The 20,764-nt window shown below is 43.3% G+C and overlaps 1 protein-coding gene across 1 annotated transcript; it reads right to left on the bottom strand.

The window, feature by feature from the left end:
- Positions 1–209: 209 nt before the first annotated feature.
- Positions 210–16,353, bottom strand: LOC136625728 (nuclear ubiquitous casein and cyclin-dependent kinase substrate 1-like). Its single transcript, XM_066600181.1, has 8 exons — positions 15,882–16,353; positions 13,866–13,909; positions 10,233–10,338; positions 5,322–5,401; positions 4,513–4,659; positions 3,651–3,806; positions 1,997–2,143; positions 210–1,343 (listed from the first exon to the last, which is right to left on the bottom strand). Exons 1-8 carry the CDS (start codon positions 15,896–15,898, stop codon positions 1,138–1,140), a joined length of 903 nt encoding a protein of 300 aa, XP_066456278.1. The 5' UTR covers positions 15,899–16,353; the 3' UTR covers positions 210–1,137.
- Positions 16,354–20,764: the final 4,411 nt, after the last annotated feature.

A 20,764-nucleotide genomic window follows, 5' to 3' on the forward strand; every position in this document is an offset into this window, starting at 1 on the left:
AAGACTGCATTATAAAAACACATTTTCTTGCAGTTAACCAGTTTTGTATTTGTAGTTTCTCTAGAGAAAAAAACCCCTGAATGTGAACTTACACTAATACAGATGTTAAAGTGTGGCTTGATTACAGCTTTGCTTTCCATATAGTTCACCAGACTGCATGTATGGAGTCTTTAGAGTTCACAGTTCTCAGTAATAAACAGAGCCAATAGTGGTGTGATACCAACTGCATGTTCATGTTTTATTTTCATATTATAACCAGTTTCTTTACAATAAAGGAGAAAATTGAAACGTTTAACAGATCACTTTTATAAGATGGCTTCCAACAATTAAAATTACACATCGCTTATATTAGGTGTTCTGACAAAATTTAAATACACATCTTTTGTCAGTACCTTCAAAATGGTCTATCAAAAAAAGGTAAATCTTTATTATAAGATACCTGCATGGGCCGGAAGGTCAAACCATGAAAACCTCAGCAGTGCATCTGGGTAACAGCACTGCACAGCTTACATCTGTTAAAGAGGTACAACAACATTTGCTGGAGTTCAATTCCCCATGAAGGTTTGAACTGTCTGACAAAAAGGGATTCCCATGCCATTGGATACATAACAAAAAAAAATTAAGGGAAAATTATAAAACAGTGAGTTGGGAAGTTTCCCCATTAGTTACGGTCAGAGGGACATGACCACATACAAATGAATCTATTGAACAGCAGACAATATTCCAATTTCCAGATTACCATTCAGATCACTAAAATTCTAATGAATAATGTAATAAAAAAACAAATTACAGACGGAAAAAAAAGGGAAAATATATCAGCAATGCAAACTTATTAAAAATGTGCATGGCTTTATTTCAAACAGGTGATGGGAGCAACCAACCATTAACCCCAAAAAATGGCAAAAAGTATCACCTTTTGCTGGATAAAATAGAAAAGCGCATATGTAACTCTTAAAACAGAAATTAAAGACAGAGTTGGAGGTGAAAAAGTCAAGCAATAGCCTAAATCATGTTCTAAACCAAGTCTGTCTTGTTGGTTTTTTTTTTTTTTTTTTAGAACTTTTGTTTTTTTGTTTTTTTTTAATAAAATCTCCCCCCAAACATCACCCTCACACCCTTGCCCCCCAACCCAACTATTTAGTCTTCTGTACTCTGCGCTTCTTCATCAGATGCCTCTTCACCAGACTTCTCTTGCTGAGGGCTGGCAGGTTTCTTTTCTGGGGGTGGTGTCTCGGGCTCATCATCTTCTTCCTCTTCCTCCGCTTTGGGTGATGGAGATTTTTCCTTTGATGCCTTTGCTGCAGGGCGGCTCTTTCCTTTGGCCTTTGCTGGACTGGGAGTAACTACAAAATACATTACAGTGAAAATAAGTGCTAGGCAGAAATTATAGAAATTATCTTAAGAGGGGACACTGCTGTGCCTTGATAGAATTAGGGCCCTGAAGTGTATCTAACATGCTGGGGAAAACCCCACAGTGGCAGATTTACTAAGCCTGGCATGTACGGTTACACATGCCATGTACCAAGTTTGTAATCCTTTAAACACTGTCTAGTAGGGAGTTGTTAAGTGCACTTTTTTTACTGGCTACACCACAAATTAGCACAATACTTGTATAAGGTAAAACAAGATGTGGCATAATAAAAAGCGTCTAACAAGTCCACCAATATGTACGAAGCAACATATGCCACATCTTCTGCCCATCTCATCTAGTTTAAGTTGTAGTCTATCCATCAAGTGACAAAATACAGGACGGGGATTTCTCCTAAAGTGTAATTTTTTACTTCAAAAGGCGAGGCTGGGGTGCATGCAACACAAAAACGTTAGGTTATTTTTAGGACCAGCAATTTTTACTGTGCATTTCTTAGGGTTTTTTGCCGCTTATTTGTAAAACATTTGCTTCTCAACTGGATTATGTTGAACCAGCCTTAGAGCTCAATTGCTGGCTCCTAGTCCTGGTTAAGATTTGTCCAAAGCTAGAGTAAGCCATTTTTCTTACCTGTTGCTTTTAGCCTAGGCTTCGGTACTTTTTTCTCCCTCTTTTCAGGCTTAGATTTTTTAACAATTTTCTTCTTCTTCTTTGATCGACCATAATCGCTGTCATCATCATCTTCAACCATGAAGTCTTCATCACTCCCAGAAGACTCTGAAATTTAAGATATGTAGTTGTAAAAACTGTATAGTAGAGGAGATACTGTGAACAGCAGCAATTCAAAGTGCCTGTGTATTACACTTTATTCTCATCAGCTGGAAACGTCAGCCAAAATATAGAAGCAACCTATAGGGAGAGGCATATGCTGTGCCTGCATATCATAGCAGTCTAATACCCTTACTTTTGCAAATGTTGAAATCTAAGTTTAGTTTACTTAGCTCTGGTAATTTGGCATTATCCCACATTGGGATATAGTGTGTACATTCCTTGACCTCATCAATATCCCTTCACGTCATTTTCTAAATAGGATGTGATGTGGTTCCAAAATCCGAAGCTGAAAAATCCACACCGTCAAGAAAGTGACAAAGTGTGCCATTCAAACGAAAGATATCTATTTTAAGCAGATTCTGCAGTGTGAACATACCCCTTTGCTGCCACTGAGGCCATAGCCTTCAAGAAGTGCACCACCATATGTAGGAGTATCCTGCTCATCAAGAACGAAAGTCATGTGACCTTTCCCCTTAGGAAATAAGAAGTTTAAACATCTACAAATTACCATCCTAACGACCCATAACATTGATCGGTACAATATACTGCAATACAGAATTGTATATTGTACAAGCCATCATGTGCTTAAGTCCCCCAGTGTGACAAAAGTAGTAAATAGTGCAAGAGGGGTTTTTTTCCCTGTTAAAACGTAACCAAGTTCTGTGAAGAACAAGCCCTCAAACTGATAAAATAAAAGTTATGGGATTCAGAAAAGTGTGACAAAGCAGTTTGAAGGAAAATCAAGACTGTACAGATCTAAATATATATTTTGTAGTCCTATAGACCCACAGAATAAAGTGAACCTTTCATTTTTACCTGTCCTTGAATGCCAAAAACATGCAGAAAACTGGTGGTTTTGTTTTTTTCAGATCACCCCACTGAATTTAAGTTTTTTTTTAACACATTCTATAGCAGTATTAAGAAAATAAAACGTTGCCCTGCAAGAAACAAGTCCTAATGTTTATTATGATAAAAATTGGTGTACTTAAAGGGGTATTCCATGACTATTGATTAGCTGATCATCCAAGCTTGCTGTCAGTGCAGCAAAGTCCAGCACTGACTGCAATAAGGAGCCAGAAGTATAAGAGGCAGCGCTCCCCCTGATTTCAGTTCGAGTGAAGGCAGCAAGTAAACTCCAACACTGACAAGCGACGATGTCCGGTCTGCTGCACTTACACAGCTGAATGATCAGCTGTTTGGCAGTGAGCCTGAGCAGCAGGCCCCTCATCAACTACTGATTACCTATCCTGAGCACAGGTCATTAATAAAGCCCTGAAATACCACTTTAAGGGGTTAAGTTTGAACTGATGGTCTGGTGTCCTAGGGGGAAAAAGAAAAAAGTGTAACCCAGGTTAAGATTTCCACACCCTCTACTAGCACATTTTGATTTTAAAAATCACAGCAGAGATGAGTGGTCCACATTGAAGTAAACCAATGCTTTGTAAAAACTCACTTTCCAAAAACTGCGCTTCATCTTCATCCTCTGGCTCCTCCTCTTCACTGCCAGCATCTCCCATTAACATCTCCCTCTGCTTGGAGACAGCCTTAGATGCAGCTTGTCTTTGTTGACGGACAGTTTTACGTTGTTCCTTTTCATCATCACTGTCATCTAAAAACAAAAAGGGGGGGGGGGGTTTAACAGAGCACTTGCGTCAGTTTTATGGTCTAAAAAATAAATAAATCTCCACGAGTTTAGATGGGTGTCATTAGCAACTTGGATGTTTTAGCACTGACTGCACTTCAAAAGGCAAGAGGGGGTGTTGCCTTAAATGGATCAACAAGTTATAGCTTACGCTAGGATATAGTACAAGTTACAGCACAACTCTACACCTGCTCATAGCAGATACAGATTTGAATTTCAGCAATATGGATCGTTAGAGGTGTCAGAAACACACCTCTTGGGTTAGTAGTAAGATGTACCAACATACTTGATTTCAGATAAGCCTAGGATACGTTCGTATTCACCCAACATGTTAAAGTTGAATAAGATAATTTAGGGGGGAAAAAAATTTGTAACAAAAACACATGGCATAATCTGAAACCATGGACCTAAAATGGAAAGCTGCTATAAGCACAGAACACTCCATACATATATAGTCAAACCACTCCAAACTACCACTTCCTCCTTTCCTGTGAGCCTTACAACATTAACTATGTATACTGCCCATTTGAGAGGATCACCCTCCTAGAAAAACGAAAGATTTTCACTTTATAGCCAAAGGGCATGATCATAGAGGAGTATGATATAGTATCCAATATGGCTCATGGAGGCTTCCTGTAGAAGCTTTAATTAAAAAAAAAGTTACATATTCTACCTTGGGCTGATCGCTTCCTTCCTTTGGAAGCACGTCTCTTATCAGGCGTCGGTTTTTTGCCTTTTTTGCTCTTTTTTGGACTCTCATAGTCACTATCTGCTTTTCCATCGCCTGCTGCCAAGTCATCATCACTACCAAAATCTTCCTCTGGAACAAAATTAAGATAGTTAAATATTAGCACAGTGTGCAGGGTGATTCCACAGACTAACTGCACAATACCAAGCTACCCACGCATTAAGGCCTCATGTCAGACACGCACAGTTTTTAAGTGTGGAATTCAGCAGCGGATTCCACCCTTGCAATAAGACATGAGGTAAAAAAAATTACATTTACTCACCTGTCTGGACGCTGCGGGGCCTTCCTCAGTCACGGCCGGATCTCTTTTCTTCTGCCCTCACTTTTTTTTATTAATCTCCTGCTCTCCGCAGCACAGCCACAATGACAGCTGTGGCTGTGCCGTGGATATGACAGCTTCCATGGAAGCCATCTTTGCGGAATCCGCCGCAAAAATAGAGATTTCTTTTCACACGGGAAGAAGTCACATCCACGTGCATTAAATTGCCCTGCAGATGTTAATGCATCATTAGGAGCTTCTAGATCTGTGGATTTCCCGCCCGTATTTTATAATTAAAATCTGCCCATGGACATTGGGCCTTAGTCCCCCACACCTAGCTGGTTATGAATGCCACCTCTGGAAAGCACAAAATTGAAAAAAGTTCTAAAATCCTGTACATTTACTGTAGAAATCTAATACATGTTTGTTAACTTAACGATAATTAGGTGAAACAAGTCAAACTTCTTAAATTTACCTGCCGAGTCAACGTCTTCTTTTTTGGTTTTCTTGGCATCTTTTTCAGTTTTCTTGACCTCTTTTTCATCAGACTCCTCACTGTTTAAAGAGAAAAACTGATGTGCATGAATAAACAAAAAAAAAAAAAAAAAAAACTTCTATACCAGGTCTGTAACTTGGAGCATGCACAATGCTAGTGGAAGCTGGATTACTTCTAGGACAGGTTCACGCAGCAGAATCCACCACAGAACTTTGTGCAGTTTCAGCCTCTAAAACAGTTGCTATTCTAACACAGATCTGTAAACCATTTTAGTCCGACTATGGGCAAAATACTAGTGCACACCTTCCGACACTTCATGCCAATGGCAGTCAAGTAGTGATAGATCGTCTCACATGGAAGCGCACCAGAAATTATGCACATGTATTTGGCTTACTGACAGGACTAAAACCAAGTGCTGATCTGTGACAAGATCAGCAGCAGATTTGTGGCTGCTTTAGGCTGGTTTCACACAGCTGAGAAACTCATACAAGATTTGAGAGTTACCCATGAATATGAACCCCATGCTTTTGAAAGAAGTCATATAGATAAGCGATTGTTTCCTGCACCACTGCATGCCCTATCTTTTCACGTTCTTGGAACGCATCGCCCATTGTTCTCATCGGACAGTTAATCATTGCACGGTGTGCGATGTAAACGCGAGAGCAATGGGAAGCACTTGCAGATCCTCTAACATTGCTGAAAGCTGCACTGCAGTATTGCTACTTTACTAAAGTGATGGGAGGGGGTTTTACCGTGAAAACACACATTGGCGAGCACGACATCGGGCTGAGTTTCTTGGCCCGATATCACACTTGCCCATGTGTAGGTAGCCTTGTAAGCAGGATCCAGGCAGAGAATTCTACTGCATGAACCCCTCTTTACTGTAACTTTTTAAAACTTATGTCTTGCCTTAAAAAAAAAAAGCACACCATTTCCCTGTGTAGTACAGTTAGGCTAGCCATAAACTTCAGATAACTGTAGGCCAACAGCGATTCCTCCAGACCCTCTCATACTACTCATGTATACTTGGCCAAGTGTGCTTATGTTGATAATTGGGGGATAAGATAGTAGCTGAAGTCGCTTATCTCCAGTGTGAACAAAAGGATCAGACATGTTGAAATCAAAGTTACACACATGGGAGAGTCAGCAGCTATTAATTAACTGTATATGGCTACCTTAGAGGGATTGTCTCATGAAAGATTGTGGGCTGTGTTTAACAAAGAAAAAAAATTACTTTCTTTTGTATTTACACGCAAGTTTATATCCTAAGATATTTGAAGATTAATGTTAGAATAGCACCACACATTACTTCTATTGAAGAGCGTTTGTCCAAACCACGACAGAAAAAAAAAAAAAGTAAAGGTTCCAGGGTGGTCACACCTACTCAGTCTTGCTTCTCTGCAGTAATACTGTCTCACTTGGGGCCTTTATACATGGGATGACCTGTCCTGGGTAGATGCCCAACAGGTCATCCCAGTGATAAGCGTTCCTGTGCCTTGACACAGAAACTAGCATTGCTGAGTTAACGGATACGGAGCAAGAGTAGGCTTGTTCCAGCCCGCCTGCCTTTATTCACAGTAAACAGGCAGTTGTTCCTAAATGAAAAAATTTTGTTTACACAGGATGATCTGCTGTTCAGTTTTATGTATGTATGAACTGGACGAATGAGAAGCAAACAAATTTTCATTTGCTGTTCATTCAGGGCATGCACTTATAGTGAACGATTTATCGGCCCATGTAGAAGGGCCCTTACTCAACAGCTCATCTTACATCAGAGAAAAGGCAGCAACAGAAGCTCACTACACAAGGGATACCTCCACATACCCAGTGAAGCAGAGAGAAGACTGAGCAAATGTGATCACCTTGGAAAAAAAAATTATATCCATCTATCTAGACATACACAGGAACAGCAGGTGGAGCTGCTATTTCATCAGTCCTAGAATAGGAGGAGAAGGCCGAATGCATATGGACGGGTCAGATCCTGCATGCAGAATCTGACTCTGTGCCCAGCCGGGGACCCCATGTACCTGTCCGGATTCTTTATCCGAGTTGCAGATGTGGTCGGCCAGCACACATGCTTAGTACAGATAATGCCGCACTGTCAGGCGAAGATGCATATTCCTCTTAATGCCTTATGTCCATGGCATGCGTGGGTTCCATGCAGGGAATCAAGCACTGCCTGCAGCCAGTGAGTCCTGCTTTTCACTGGCAGGGGCATCTGCGCGGATCCCTACATTTCTGGGTTCGCTATACCGCACATCGTCCTCATCGCTCGACGTCGGACATGCACAGTAGTTTTGCTTTTTTATGTCTCCTGCGGATTTATGGCACGTCCGCTACGGGTGTGCCGTGGATTGGACAGCTTCCATTGACTTCAATGGAAGCAGTCCGTGCGAGAACCTCCCAAAAAAAAAAAAAAAAAAGGGAGCATGCTGGGTTTTCTTTTCCGGACCAAAAGGTCCGCAAATCAAATCCGCGTATTTTAATCCATTTGCGAACACCGATGCACCTCCATGAGCGGCTTGATTTGCAGATCTCCCGCGTGGATTCTGCAAATCAAATTAAGTTTGTCTGTGGACACTGGGCCCAAGTTGGGTTTTTTCAAGTGTAAATACAACAGGTTTATAATTATGGGCTGGATTTAAATCTAAACAAATGGGACAGATTAAAGGGGTTGTCCCGCGATAGCAAGTGGGGTTATACACTTCTGTATGGCCATATTAATGCACTTTGTAATATACATCGTGCAATGTGCCATACAGAAGTTATTCACTTACCTGCTCCGTTGCTGGCGTCCCCGTCACCATGGTGCCGTCTAATTTCAGCGTCTAATCGCCCGATTAGACGCGCTTGCGCAGAAGGGTCTTCTGCCTTCGGCTCGGTCCGGCAGCAGTGGCGTTCTGGCTCCGCCCCCTTCTACGCATCATCGCGTAGCTCCGCCCTCACTGGCTGGTACGGCACACGTGACGGGGGGAGCTACGCAATGATGCGAAGGGGCGGAGCCAGAACGCCGCTGCTGCCGGGCCGAGCCGAAGGCAGAAGACCCTTCTGCGCAAGCGCGTCTAATCGGGCGATTAGACGCTGAAATTAGACGGCACCATGGCGACGGGGACGCCAGCAACGGAGCAGGTAAGTGAATAACTTCTGTATGGCACATATTTAATGCATGATGTACATTACAAAGTGCATTAATATGGCCATACAGAAGTGTATAACCCCACTTGCTATCGCGGGACAACCCCTTTAAGGCCTCATGTCCACAGGGAAATTCAAGCCCGCACAGATTCTCCATGCAGAATCCTGCAGCAGTTCACTCTTTTACGCAGACACGAGGCCAATAAATTTGATTATACTTACCTGTCCGGAGGCTGCCGGTCTTCCATCCATCGGGCCAGATCTTCTTTCTTAGGCCCGGCGGATGTGCTCGGCACGCCGGCAGCATGCATGCGCCGTGCACACTTTTTTAAACTGCTGCTTTCCCACGGTACAGCACAAATACAGCTGCGTGTGCCCCGGAACCAGACGGCTTCCATAGGCTTCAGTGGAAGCCACAGGATCCCCGCACAAAATGGAATATGATGCAGGTGGTTTCCCTCATGCGCGATCCGCGCACCAGGCAAAAAATGACATCCATCCTATGGGCGCAGTATTCTAAATTTGATTTTGCCCGTGGACATTGGGCCTAATACAGCTGTATTGCAAGTTGCACTTGGGAATTTTGGGTGCAATTTGCATTGGACAGTGCAAGTATACTACCTGATCTGTATGAACCATGCACATTGCATGCCCTATTCTCACCCAACATGGACAAGAATAGTACATGTATCCCACCCCCCTCACACAAATTTTTCAATAGAGCTGCTGCGATGTGTACAGAGCATCAGTTTCCTGCTTCATTCATGCTGTCAGTGACTGAGACAACAGCTGGTAGGTTGGCCCCTGATGACCAACAATTTATGACCTAGCCTCAAATATCCACCACTAAACTATTAATGATCCAATCTATTTTTTTGGAAAAGTCTGATTGGCTAACATGAATCAGTTATTGTTACAAGGTGACACGAAGTGCTTGTTATGGGTAGAATTGACCTGTATTTAAGAATTTCTTTAAAAACAGTACACAGATGGTTGTAAAGTATTAGCCACAAAATTAAACCAAAAATCACAAGACAAGTTTAACAAAACGCTTAACATTTGATGTTTGTGGACATACATATTTGGTGAAAACCCTGCATATTTTTCTTTTACGTGAACCAGTCATGCACTTTATGCTGCCCTCACTTAGGCCAGTTTAAAGTAGCGACGTGCCGATTCCAGCAATTGTCACTGAGGAGCAATGTTGTATAGTGTCCAGGTGCTTACATATTCAAATTAAAGCACTTCACAAGCAATAGGTCTAGCTCATTTATGAGTCCCACCATTTACCCTGCGCACCATGACTGATATTTTTCTCGCCATTACACTGCAGAAGTGTCAGTTGTGGAATTGGGCAAGGTTACCAGAGCCTCACGAATTAAGATAGACCCATCATTTAGTGGTTTGTGGGTGTTAACACTTTGAACTATACACAGCACTGCCCCATATACGAATCTGTGTCTCACTACATTATACTTTCCTCAGTAAGGGCAAGTACATGGTAGGTTCCCTTTAACTGCCACCAAGTCATCCTGCAGACACAGGAATTGGGAGAAACTTCACTGCAAGTCTTTGATGACCTTTCAAATGGTGATGCCACAGTTTAATTGGCGAATACGAAAGTCAGAAGCAACTTACTGACAGGCAAAAACAAAGAATAGAAAGTTTCCAATAACTACACTAAAGAACTGATGCAAATATAAATACCAGTTTTAAAAGAAATGCCATTTCTCAGCAGCACATGTGCACATTTACCTGTCTTCTTGTGAGTTTTTGCCAGATTTTCTTTTCTCCTTCACCTCTCTAGGAGATGACCGAGACTTCTTAGGAGGAGGCGCAGATTCTCTTCCATATTCTTCATCTATTCAATAAAAATTAAAAAAATTTCTATCTACTTACAACACTCAAAAACACCACACAAGATCGCTCATGTATATGACTCCATTCAAAATAGGGTTCATACCTGTGCATCTTGCCCATGTGAAGACAACCTTAAGTGTGAAGATATATTACAAAGTCACCCATTTACTTGGCTAAGTTCTGTGCAATACAATCATCACTGTAGGTAAAGTGTGCATAACTTTGCATTCTACCAGCAAGTGTCGACTCCCACCTCGGTAGCTCATTACCATGCTTGCTGCATCATGAAAAAAAAAAAAAGGGTTGTCCCGCTAACATTCATTACTTAACACAGAAGTGTGCAAATAATGAAGGTACCCATGAACACACAGGATATGCTTGCTTATGAATTACCTAAAAAGGTTAAATTAAAGTTGGACCTCCACACTTGCTTAGCTGTAATTTTGTTAGCTCATGAACTAGTTAAAGTAAAATCCAGGTTCATTTTGTTCAGGTTTGCTGTATACTAGCTGAAGGGCAGCATAAGGTAGTGAGAGAGACGCAGATTGCTGCAATGAACTATATATCTGTGAAGGTTTGTCAGAAACACACATTAGTAGCAGCACACAGGACTACAGGATGTAGTTCTTTATATTCATGAGCTGCAGCAAACCTTGTCCATCCCACTCTAACCACAGATTGACAACTTTCTATGCAGTCAGGCCTGCTTTACATTGGTCACTCAACTGGGATCGGTATTTTACTTGCACTCATTTACACGTTGGTGATCAGATCAATCATGTAAACCGAGCCCAGAATAAACCCTCCTGCTGCTATTCTACCTGGCCTGTGCACTGCCCTATTAACGAGTGAACAGTAAAGAGATGGCGAGTGGGCAGGCAACTATGCTATCAGCTCTACCACTCCACTCTCCCCTGTGCTTGCCCAGTTACTGTCCACTCAAGTGTATTTACACTAATTGAGCGTTCATGCTTTTACTAACTTGCCTGCATACTCGACTATTTACTTTACCAAGGTAAACTAGGTCTAAAGCGGTCAGTGACTGGAGGGTAGGGAACGTAGCCTGAAGCTCATGGATATTAAGGACTGCTTCCTTTAGTCCTCCATATACAGCTGATACTAATAAAATGAAGGTTTCTGAGAAACTGCTTTAAAGAAACAAGACAGACATATTACTGCAATCAACATCCTCATCTAATACTGCCCTCAGAGCAGCATACAGGTGTGACTCCTTTAAGGCTTCGTTCACATGAGCGACAAAGTCACGCGATTTTCTCACGTTGCTATAAATCGCATGTATGTGAAGCCCATGATTTCCTATGGGTTCCTTCACATTTGCAATGTTTTCTAGCATGCGACACTGGGAGTCAAAAACCTCGCAGGTTTTGAAATATGCACGTGACTTGTGCGATGCAACTTTGACAGTAGGAAATCCTACTATCAATGCCCTAAACTAAGTCCTAGCTGCAGAAAAGAAAAAAAAAAAAAAGAAAAGACATACATCACCTTAGCAGTGCTGTCCGACCCATCTTCTCCGCGGTGCCTGGCAGTTGTCTTCAGCATCTCTTCTGGCCAGGGCTTAGAAAATCCTTGCCTCAAGGAAGCGCTGCCTCTGATTGGCTGAGTCGAGGCTCAACCAATCAGAACAAGCGCTCAATTACCCAATTACAGCCAATGAATGGCTGATTGGTTTAACGAGCGCTGCCTCTGATTGACTGACTGAGTGCTGTGATGCTCAGTCAATCAGAGCCAGCGCTTTCTGGAGGCAGGGATTTTCCAATCCCCAGCCAGAAGAGATGCTGAAGGCCAGTGTCAGGGACCGAGGAGAAGACGGGCTGGAGCCAGACAGTGTTTTGGGGGGTTGCATTTGTTTTTCCTGCAGCTAGGGCTTATATTTCAAGCCCCCATCCCCTGAAAATCCTCACAAGTGGTGCTCAAAATCACAGTATCACCGTGAGAAAACGCAGCGATATTGTACAGACCACCGATGCAATATCGCTGTGATTTTTTCTCAGTGATATCATGTCACCCGTGTGAAGGAGACCTAAAATGGGTTTCTTAGTAACAGCCCATTTGGGACCCAAAGATGCGAGAAGGGGACAGGGATTTTCATCTTCACTTTTCAAAAGCCAGAACTTTTAACATTTGCCACATCGGTGCTTGTTTTTTCAAGGAGAGCTGTAGTTTATTGGAACCATTTTGGGGGTACATAAAATGTAGTGTATAATTAAATTTTGCTTGGATGGCAGGGAAAACAAATGAGGAAAAAAAAATAGATAACAGACCTCTATTCTATTTTTTTGTAGCATTAATTATGCAGCACAAATAAATTTGTGAGTTGGTACGATGTCAATACCAAAACTAAATATTTTTTAGGTTTTCCTTGAGAAAAAAAAAATTATGTATTTTGCATTGTTGCATTTAAAGCCCCATAACTTATTTTCCGTCAATGGAGCTCTGCGAGGGCTTTTTGTGACCGACTGTAGTTTTTATTGGTATTTTGGGGTATATATATATGACATTTGGTAGTTATACCTTTTTTTGGAAGGCAAAACAAAGAAGCATTTTTTACTTCTTTTCTAGAGCATTTGCTGTGCAGGAGGAAAAAAAGTGTTCAGCTTGTACTAGTTGTCATAGATGCGGCGATACCAAATGCAAGTTTCAAAAAAAAAAAAAAAAAAAAATGTTTTTAAAAGTTTTTCTTACATTTTGGATGTCCCTGTAGGGGACCTGAAACTATAGTACCATGATTGCACGGGTAATATATTGCAGTATTTCTGTGCAGCAATGCATTATGGCTTCTCGTAGTGATTACAGCCCACTGCAGATCTGGAAGCCATGGCAACCCATCAGCCCTCTGCGATTACATGGCCGAGCGACAGTGATGTCACAGAGAGCGCCCACCCTCTAAACCCTTATAGGTGTTGCAATCAACACTGATTGCAGCATAAAAGGGTTAACAGCAGGGATTAGTCTTTTCACTGATCCCTGTTGTGGCAGTGGGTGGCCAGTTGGAAATTTATATCTTACGGATGCTATGGGTATTTTCAGAAACCGCTTCCAAGTCAGGATGTTAGCTTATGTCCTGTGTTGGGAAAGTTAAAGATTTTAAAAAAACTATCAGAAAACCCTACAATAATGGATATGCCACTAAGTTTCTCACTCAGCTTGTGTTTACTGCACTTTTATTGAATGAAATCACTGGCTTCAGTAGTACTATGAGTGATGAATTGATTCTGGGACTGGAGTCTTGGGATATTTCAAAGGAAAATAGTTTTTATTCTGCATTTATATATGTATCTGCTCTCTGGCACATTAAAAAAATCTCAAGATACCTTTAAGGAATAAAAAAAAAAAAAAGTGTCATGTTCCTTAGCAACAGACTTTAGCCAGACAGTAGGTGCTGGCAAAGTATTGGAGGATAATAAAACCTTACATCAAGAACCTGGTTTTGAATAGAATGACAATGTTAATGATGTTTTAACATTTACATAAACCACACTGACAACAGGAGGCTAATATACTTACCATCAGAATCCTGGAACTGTGAATAATCAACCACTTTTCTGTTCCTGCAAAATAAAAGAGGATTTGCCTTTAAAAGATGGAGGGGAGCGGCTCTCATCCTACATTAATGGGTAAAGTTTTTTCTAAAAACGCCTTGGAGCCGTGTTTGGCAGAGTTTTTACTCTGGCCGTTACCAGTAGTGGCCTCAGACCAACCATAGTGAATGTTAGTTAGCATCAACGCTACAAGTCTATTTGATAGTCAATGGAGCCTCATGATAGTTCCTCATAGTCCTCTACACTAGTTGTACAATATCTCATGTGAAGAGCAGCACTTACTCTACATAGATGTGACTTGCTAAGGGGACTTCAATATGGGTTATGAACATTAGTAACTTACCAAGTTTACTACAAATTAGTATAGCTTTTGAGCACAACTAATCCCAAGTAGATAAAAAGTCACTAGTTTTCCCATCAAATGTGGCTAATCGTAACGTAGAAGAAACGGTAACCCCAGTGAGCCGACCTGCAGAGTTGTGAATTTCCATGTAACTCCTGGCAAATATGGACACCATTAAAACACTAAGTAATATGAAGGCTAACATTGCTCACAGGGACTAGTACCACACAGCTTTCCCAGAACCCCGAGACAACTCTTATAGTAGGTTTGATGACACAGGCACTGTCCAAAGGACTTGTTACAACTTTATCTACTTCCCTTATATAATGAACACAATCCCACAGCCATCCACGAGACTCAACAGAAGGGCAACTCAAGGGCTTGTATTAGCCATCAAGTGATTTTAGAGGGCAGTGCCCGCTTATAGCCATCCCATACATCATAAATCAATTCCCAATTTACCTACCATTGCAAACAGACAGCTATATAGAAAGCCAAATGCAAGTAGCTGACCTTTGGAGCTCACTCGTGCATCAATGTCCTACGGATTACGCGCATAAGATACACCGCACACAGCAAACACATGAACATGCCATTGGCTGCACATGCTAAACCTCCATATTTGTGCGTACTATGCATTAAAATAGGTCATATTGCGTATTTTTTCCTGCAACCAAGTTTCGCCCATGTGAACGAACGCATTGAAATCGATGGGTGTTATTCACCATATTAAGAAGCCTTAAGGCCGCTTCTGTACCCCCGCTGAAACCTTCGCAGATCTGGCACAAAATACCATTAGAAAAGGTGCTCCATGCAGTGTAAAAAAATAGACAGCTGAGCGAGAAAACGAAAACGGATCCCTCTATAGTCAATGCATTCTGTTCAGATCACTCAATTCGGTCTGAGCAGGAAAACCGAACCTTTTGTAGCGCAGATGTGAAAGCAGCTTAAGAGGAACAGAAGTATAAGGGGGGGGGGGGGGGGGGCGAACAAAAAGCAACATTACACACGAAAGTGAAACAAATCGCACTTTTGCAGGAGAGGGGGCGATCGCTACAGATACAAGACGGTGCCTGGGAGCTTTCTTATCCTGGGCAGCCTTTGTTCCGATGTGCAGCAGCCAGTGTGTACACACTTTTTGCCCTCCCCCCCCCCAGAAACAGCTGCTAGCCCAGCCCTCTACTAGCCCCCATGTACTGGATATGGCAGAGCAGGACTTTTACACACACGTAATGTATATATATATATATATATATACACACACACACACACACACACACACACACGTGATTGTAGATTTACTCTGCATCTGCCAACTCCACCAAGTGTGCGCGTGCATCTTACCCCCTAATACAACGTCAAGGGGCCGAAAAAATAAAAATAAGGCTGCACGCGCCGTGAATCCCCCCAACATGTCGTCTCCAGTGTGCGCGACAATGGCAGCACACCTGTGCACGTCCCCGGCGCTCCGGAGGCGGCGGGCTTCGCATCTGCCGCCAGTTCTGCACGCGGACCCCCCCTCATACATGCGCCGCGATGATCGCGCTCCGCTTAGTACATACAACGGCAGCGGGTCGCTCCTCACACACGTGTCTGCAGGGAGGCATGCACGGCCTGCTCTGCGGGCCTCGTACTCACCTGACCGGCCTGGACATGGTGCCTGCGGATACTGCACAGCGAGGTGAGAGATAAGGGGGCGAGCGCGGCTTCCTTTGTATGAGTCCCCCGGGAGGCCGCTGGATGGAGGGTGGGGGTTGCTGAGGGAGGGGGGTTGGGAGAGAGGAGGCCCAGGCGGATGTGTCCTCTTACTACAGATGGCTAGAGAAAAAAATCCCAGCTATCTCTTCTTCCCCGGGAAAACCTCACATTAATGGCCGTCTAAACCAGGAGTGAAAAGAGGCGGGAAAACCGGGGGAGGCGGAGCCGCCAACCTACTCCAGCAGCAGGCAACGTAATCTGCGAGCGCTACAATGGCGAGCCGCCCTCCGCTGGCACAGCCGCCCCCTACAGGCACAAGGACGGAAGCCTTAAGCCGAATTGTAATGCAATTTATCGCTTAGTTCAGTCCGCGAAATCCCCCCCTCCCCAACCGCCGCCTCAAGCCCCTGAGCCAAGGGAGCAACCTAACTCGCTGGCTGCACGCCTCGCATTGCCATTGGGGCGTTCACGGCACACAGAGTGCTGATTGGATGATTCAAAACATCACTCTTGGAAATAATTTGCTGCGAGGAGGTCTGTGGAGGTGGTGCGGCGGCCTAGGCACAAGTGGGTGTGCTTGAGAGGTCACGCCTCACACAAAAATGGAAGATGGATTCTGCCTCAGACTGTGAGGAGGACAGCAGATTCGACACAATGTCGTGCCGCCTGCTCGGCGCTAATCATGTCCCTGGCGTGGTTTATAGACACGCTTATAGCGTTCCCCGAGGAGATAAAGAGCGGGGCTTGGTCACAGTGTCTTGCTGGAGGTGGAAAGAAGTGATCTCTGCAGATTCGTCATTAATAAACGAATTTGCACACATGGGAGGGAAAGTAGGGAGCATGGAGGAAGGGACTGTTGTGAGCTTCCTGTGATGGAGGCTCATGTATGATCTGTAGGATAATGGCAGGCCCCCTCCTCACTGTGAATTATAGGAATATTGGAAGTAGTCCCATGACCGGATATATAACAACAAGGTCGTGGGTTGTGTGCGTCCGTACAGGGCGCAGACCTGAGGGGATTCACAACATTCAGCGGTTTTGGTGGGGAAGTGTTATTTTTTGCACACGGGACAAAATAAACCGCAACAGTGCGGCAAAATGCGCCATTCTGAAATTTCGCAATAGAATACGCCGTCCTGTGGGTTATTCAGCAGCAAAATCTGCACTGCTAACTGTGTATTTTGCTGCATCAATCCTCCATCTTCAATCCCACACGAAGCAGTGCAGATTTTGGTGCTGAATATCCCATAGGACGTTGTTGTGAAATTTCAGAATGGCGCATTTTGCCACGGTGTTTCGGTTTATTTTGTCGCGTGTGAAAGTGCCCTGACGGCTTCAGCTGCTGAAGAACCTATTTTTTAAGAGTAAGGGCTCAATCACAACTGTTCTAGGGGGTTCCCAGCGAATATATAGGTACATGAACATTTACGTTAACTCTCTATAGCCTGGATTGGTGCGTAATATGCATCAAAATAGGACATCCTGCGTATTCCTTCATACAACTGACCATCATGTGAACGAAGCCATCAGAATCAATGGGTGCTCTCACTGTGTGTTACGCCCGTGTTAACGAGCCCTGAAGCCGCGTTCGCGTCCGCGCTGGGACCTCTGCTAGGAGTTTGCTTCACAGATCCGGCACAAAATACCGGAAGAAAAAGTGCTGCATGTAGCTCTTTTTTATCTGGTAAAACGGAACCAAGTGAGCTCCATTATAGTCAATGTGGTCCGTTCTGCGCTGCGTTCGTCTTCCTTCATAAGACGGATCCGTTTGGACACGGGGCTTCCACTTTCCTGCTTCTATAACAGAGTAGGAAAACGGAACCCCCGACGCAGATGTGAAAGTCAGCCCAAGAGGAAAAAGCAATAATATTACACAAAGTGAAACATTTTAACTGCACTTTCCCAGCTAGCTCCTCAAAATCCACAGTTATGGCTCATACCCATGGGCATATGCGTTAAACGCTGCGTGGAACAGCATTTTACCACCGTGCAAGACGGCTATGGGCGCAAATGGCAGCGATAGTGCACTGCGCATGACAACGTATCTCATGTGCAGTGTGACCTGTTTTAATTCCCCGCTCTGTCTCATAGTGGCGTTGCGTACACAATGTCGCACATACATAATGTATCGCATATGGACAGCGTTGAATACAGTACCCAGAAAGAACAGTAGGGCTGTGCGAGCGCAATATGCAGTGAAATAGAGCATGCTGCAATCTTTTTCATGCATATAGTTACATGCAATGAATATACACTAATGTGAATGGGTCAATGATAATCAATGTATTTTCGTTGACGCCATTCACCACATACTACGCGGGCATGCATAATATGCGGTGAAATCACGCTCATGGGCATGAACTCTTAGCAATGCAGAATACCAGGATGGCATATTTCGCAACTCTTTCAGAATATTCTGTCCTATGTGAAAGCACCCTAAGCGGGGTTAACAAAGGTAAGTGCAGTATGCCGCCGTGAATCCCACCCCATATTTTGGCTCCCCATGTGAATTTACAAGGGATGCAAAGAGATTTCATGTGAGAACAGCCTCGCATCACTTCGTGGATGCAGGATCCTTCGGCACGGCTGCCATAGCCAAGCAGAGGATTGTGGAGTTTCTCCTATTGCTTTCAATTGGGCCGGCAATGCTGCGCACAAGATAAGGACATGTCGCGATTTGTGTCCTGTATAGCATCACTTTGCAGTGCCATGTGAGAAAACATTGCTCATGTGTATGACCCCATTCAAAAGAAGAGGATTCATATTTGTGCGAAGTTCGTGCGACTCGCAATGCACAGTTCTTGCACGATTTTATCGCTTTGTGAAGCCGGCTTAACAGACTCAGCTGCTGAAGAGCCTGTTTTTAAAGAGTAGGACCGCTCTCACATAGCCTGCTTTTAACCACGATTAATGCAGCGTTTTAAATGCGGTACAACGTCCCCATTGATTTCAGTGGGGCTATACAGATCAAACGCAGCTATGTCTGCTCTATTTTCACGGGTTTAGCGCTTTTTAACACACCTCATCACAATGGCAAGGTGTGTTAAAAAATGCTGTAGCATGCATTCGAAAATGCGTGAAATAACGGTAAAACGCGGTGGTTTCGGATGCGGCGTTTTGTGAACGTGTGAGAGTGGCCTAAGGGCTCAATCACAACTGTTCAGGGAGTTCAGTTTTTCTGCTTCATGATGCCAGCATGAAAGCGGCATACACGGGCCAAACTGGTCTATTTTATGATGGATCCAATGGACTTTAATGGGTTTCTTTGGTTTCTATCCAGTGTTTTACAGGCCCAAATAGCGCTGCACGCAGCACAAATTCGCAGTGGTATGTTTTAGCCAGAATTCAGTGACAGAGGTTCCATACATAACCTCAGATTGAGATGTCAAGAAACCCTAAAAGAACGTGCACACGGGCACAGAGCTGGTACATGGCAGGATTCGCCCAGTGCTTCTAGGGGAGAATACCAATAGTGGAGTCTGATGGACAATATTTTTTTCTATCAGATTTATTCAGAGGCCAGCAGAAAAACTTCAGCATGAAATCAGAGGCATACAGAAGTAGAGCAGTAAAGCCTGCAGTGTGAGAGCTGTCTGAGTGAGTGCTAAGCAGGAGAGACCTGTCCATCACTGATTGTTATGAAACTCGTAAAAAGAAGGTCTGCAGCATCTGAGGTAGTAGGATGTACTCAGACAGCTGGGACATAGTCCCATATAATACATACTACATTTGCTCAAGACCCTTTTTTTTAAAAGAGAACACTATGGGAAGGATTTATGAAGAGAAAAGTGGTGTAAAAAAAATTGAAAATGTTAGTACAAGCCATGCTGGTGCAAAAAGTTGCAGCTTTTTGAATTTATGCCAGATCAGGACAATAAGAAAAAGAAGTGGCTGTAGCCCGTCGAGAGGGGGGAAGTGGCTGCCCCGTCCCAACAGATATAAGTACAATTTAAGGCCACTGCACATGACCGTATTTGCATTGCGAACTCCGGAGCAGGCATCCGCCTCCAGGTCCTGCAGCAAATACCGCCCATATCATGCTATGGAAAAGCGTTTTTTCCTGCACATGAGCTGAAATCAATTGCGATTTTCAACTCGCGGAGGAAAAATCGCAGCATGCTCTATTTTTGAGGGAATTGCGCATGGAAGGCTTCCATTGAAGTCAATGGAAGCCGTCCAGCCTACGTCCCTTCTGCAGTTGACATTGCGGAAAGGTCACGAATTCTGCGTTATCTCTAGGCGATGACATGGGAAAAGTAGATTTTAAAAAATATCTGGAATTTTTTAAAATTCGCATAAGACCACAACATAAGAACCTCCTGTTGGCGGTTCTGTAGTAGATCTGGCTCAAAATACCAAAAGAAAAAGTGCTGCATGCATCAGTGCTGAGCGCAGATATGAAAGTGTGAAAAGGCTTCCCCCCAAAAATATTCATCTTATTGTGGGGGAATGAAAAAAACTGAAATTCCACAATTTTTAGGGTTCTTTTTGGGTTTAATTTTTACTGCATTTAGTGTGCAGTATAAATAACCCGTTACTTTTATTCTGCACATCGGTACAATTACAGCGATAGCATATTTAAATACATTTTTTAAAGGTTTTCCTACTTTTGCACAATAAAAACATCATTGTTTTTTGTGTCGCCATATTCCGAGAGCCATAACATTTTAATGTGAAGTAATTACAGCTTATTGGTCCTGTGATGAATCTAATATAATAAAGGGGAAACGCGCTGGGTTCTAATTCATGTTTATAAATTTGTTGATTAGGCGTAATAGTGACCTAATAGAAGAGCACCGAGGAGTGGGAGCAGCGCTGGCCCC

This window comes from Eleutherodactylus coqui, chromosome 4 (genome assembly GCF_035609145.1).
Source record: "Eleutherodactylus coqui strain aEleCoq1 chromosome 4, aEleCoq1.hap1, whole genome shotgun sequence".
In the NCBI taxonomy this organism is placed as follows: domain Eukaryota; kingdom Metazoa; phylum Chordata; class Amphibia; order Anura; family Eleutherodactylidae; genus Eleutherodactylus; species Eleutherodactylus coqui.

Excerpts from the sequence above, each read along its gene's own strand:
- LOC136625728 (XM_066600181.1), bottom strand. Across the intron at positions 5,402-10,232 it reads AAAAACTCACAAGAAGACAG|TGAGGAGTCTGATGAAAAAG; the intron begins GTAAATGTGCAC and ends CTCTTTAAACAG. Across the intron at positions 1,344-1,996 it reads GCCTAGGCTAAAAGCAACAG|TTACTCCCAGTCCAGCAAAG; the intron begins GTAAGAAAAATG and ends TGTATTTTGTAG.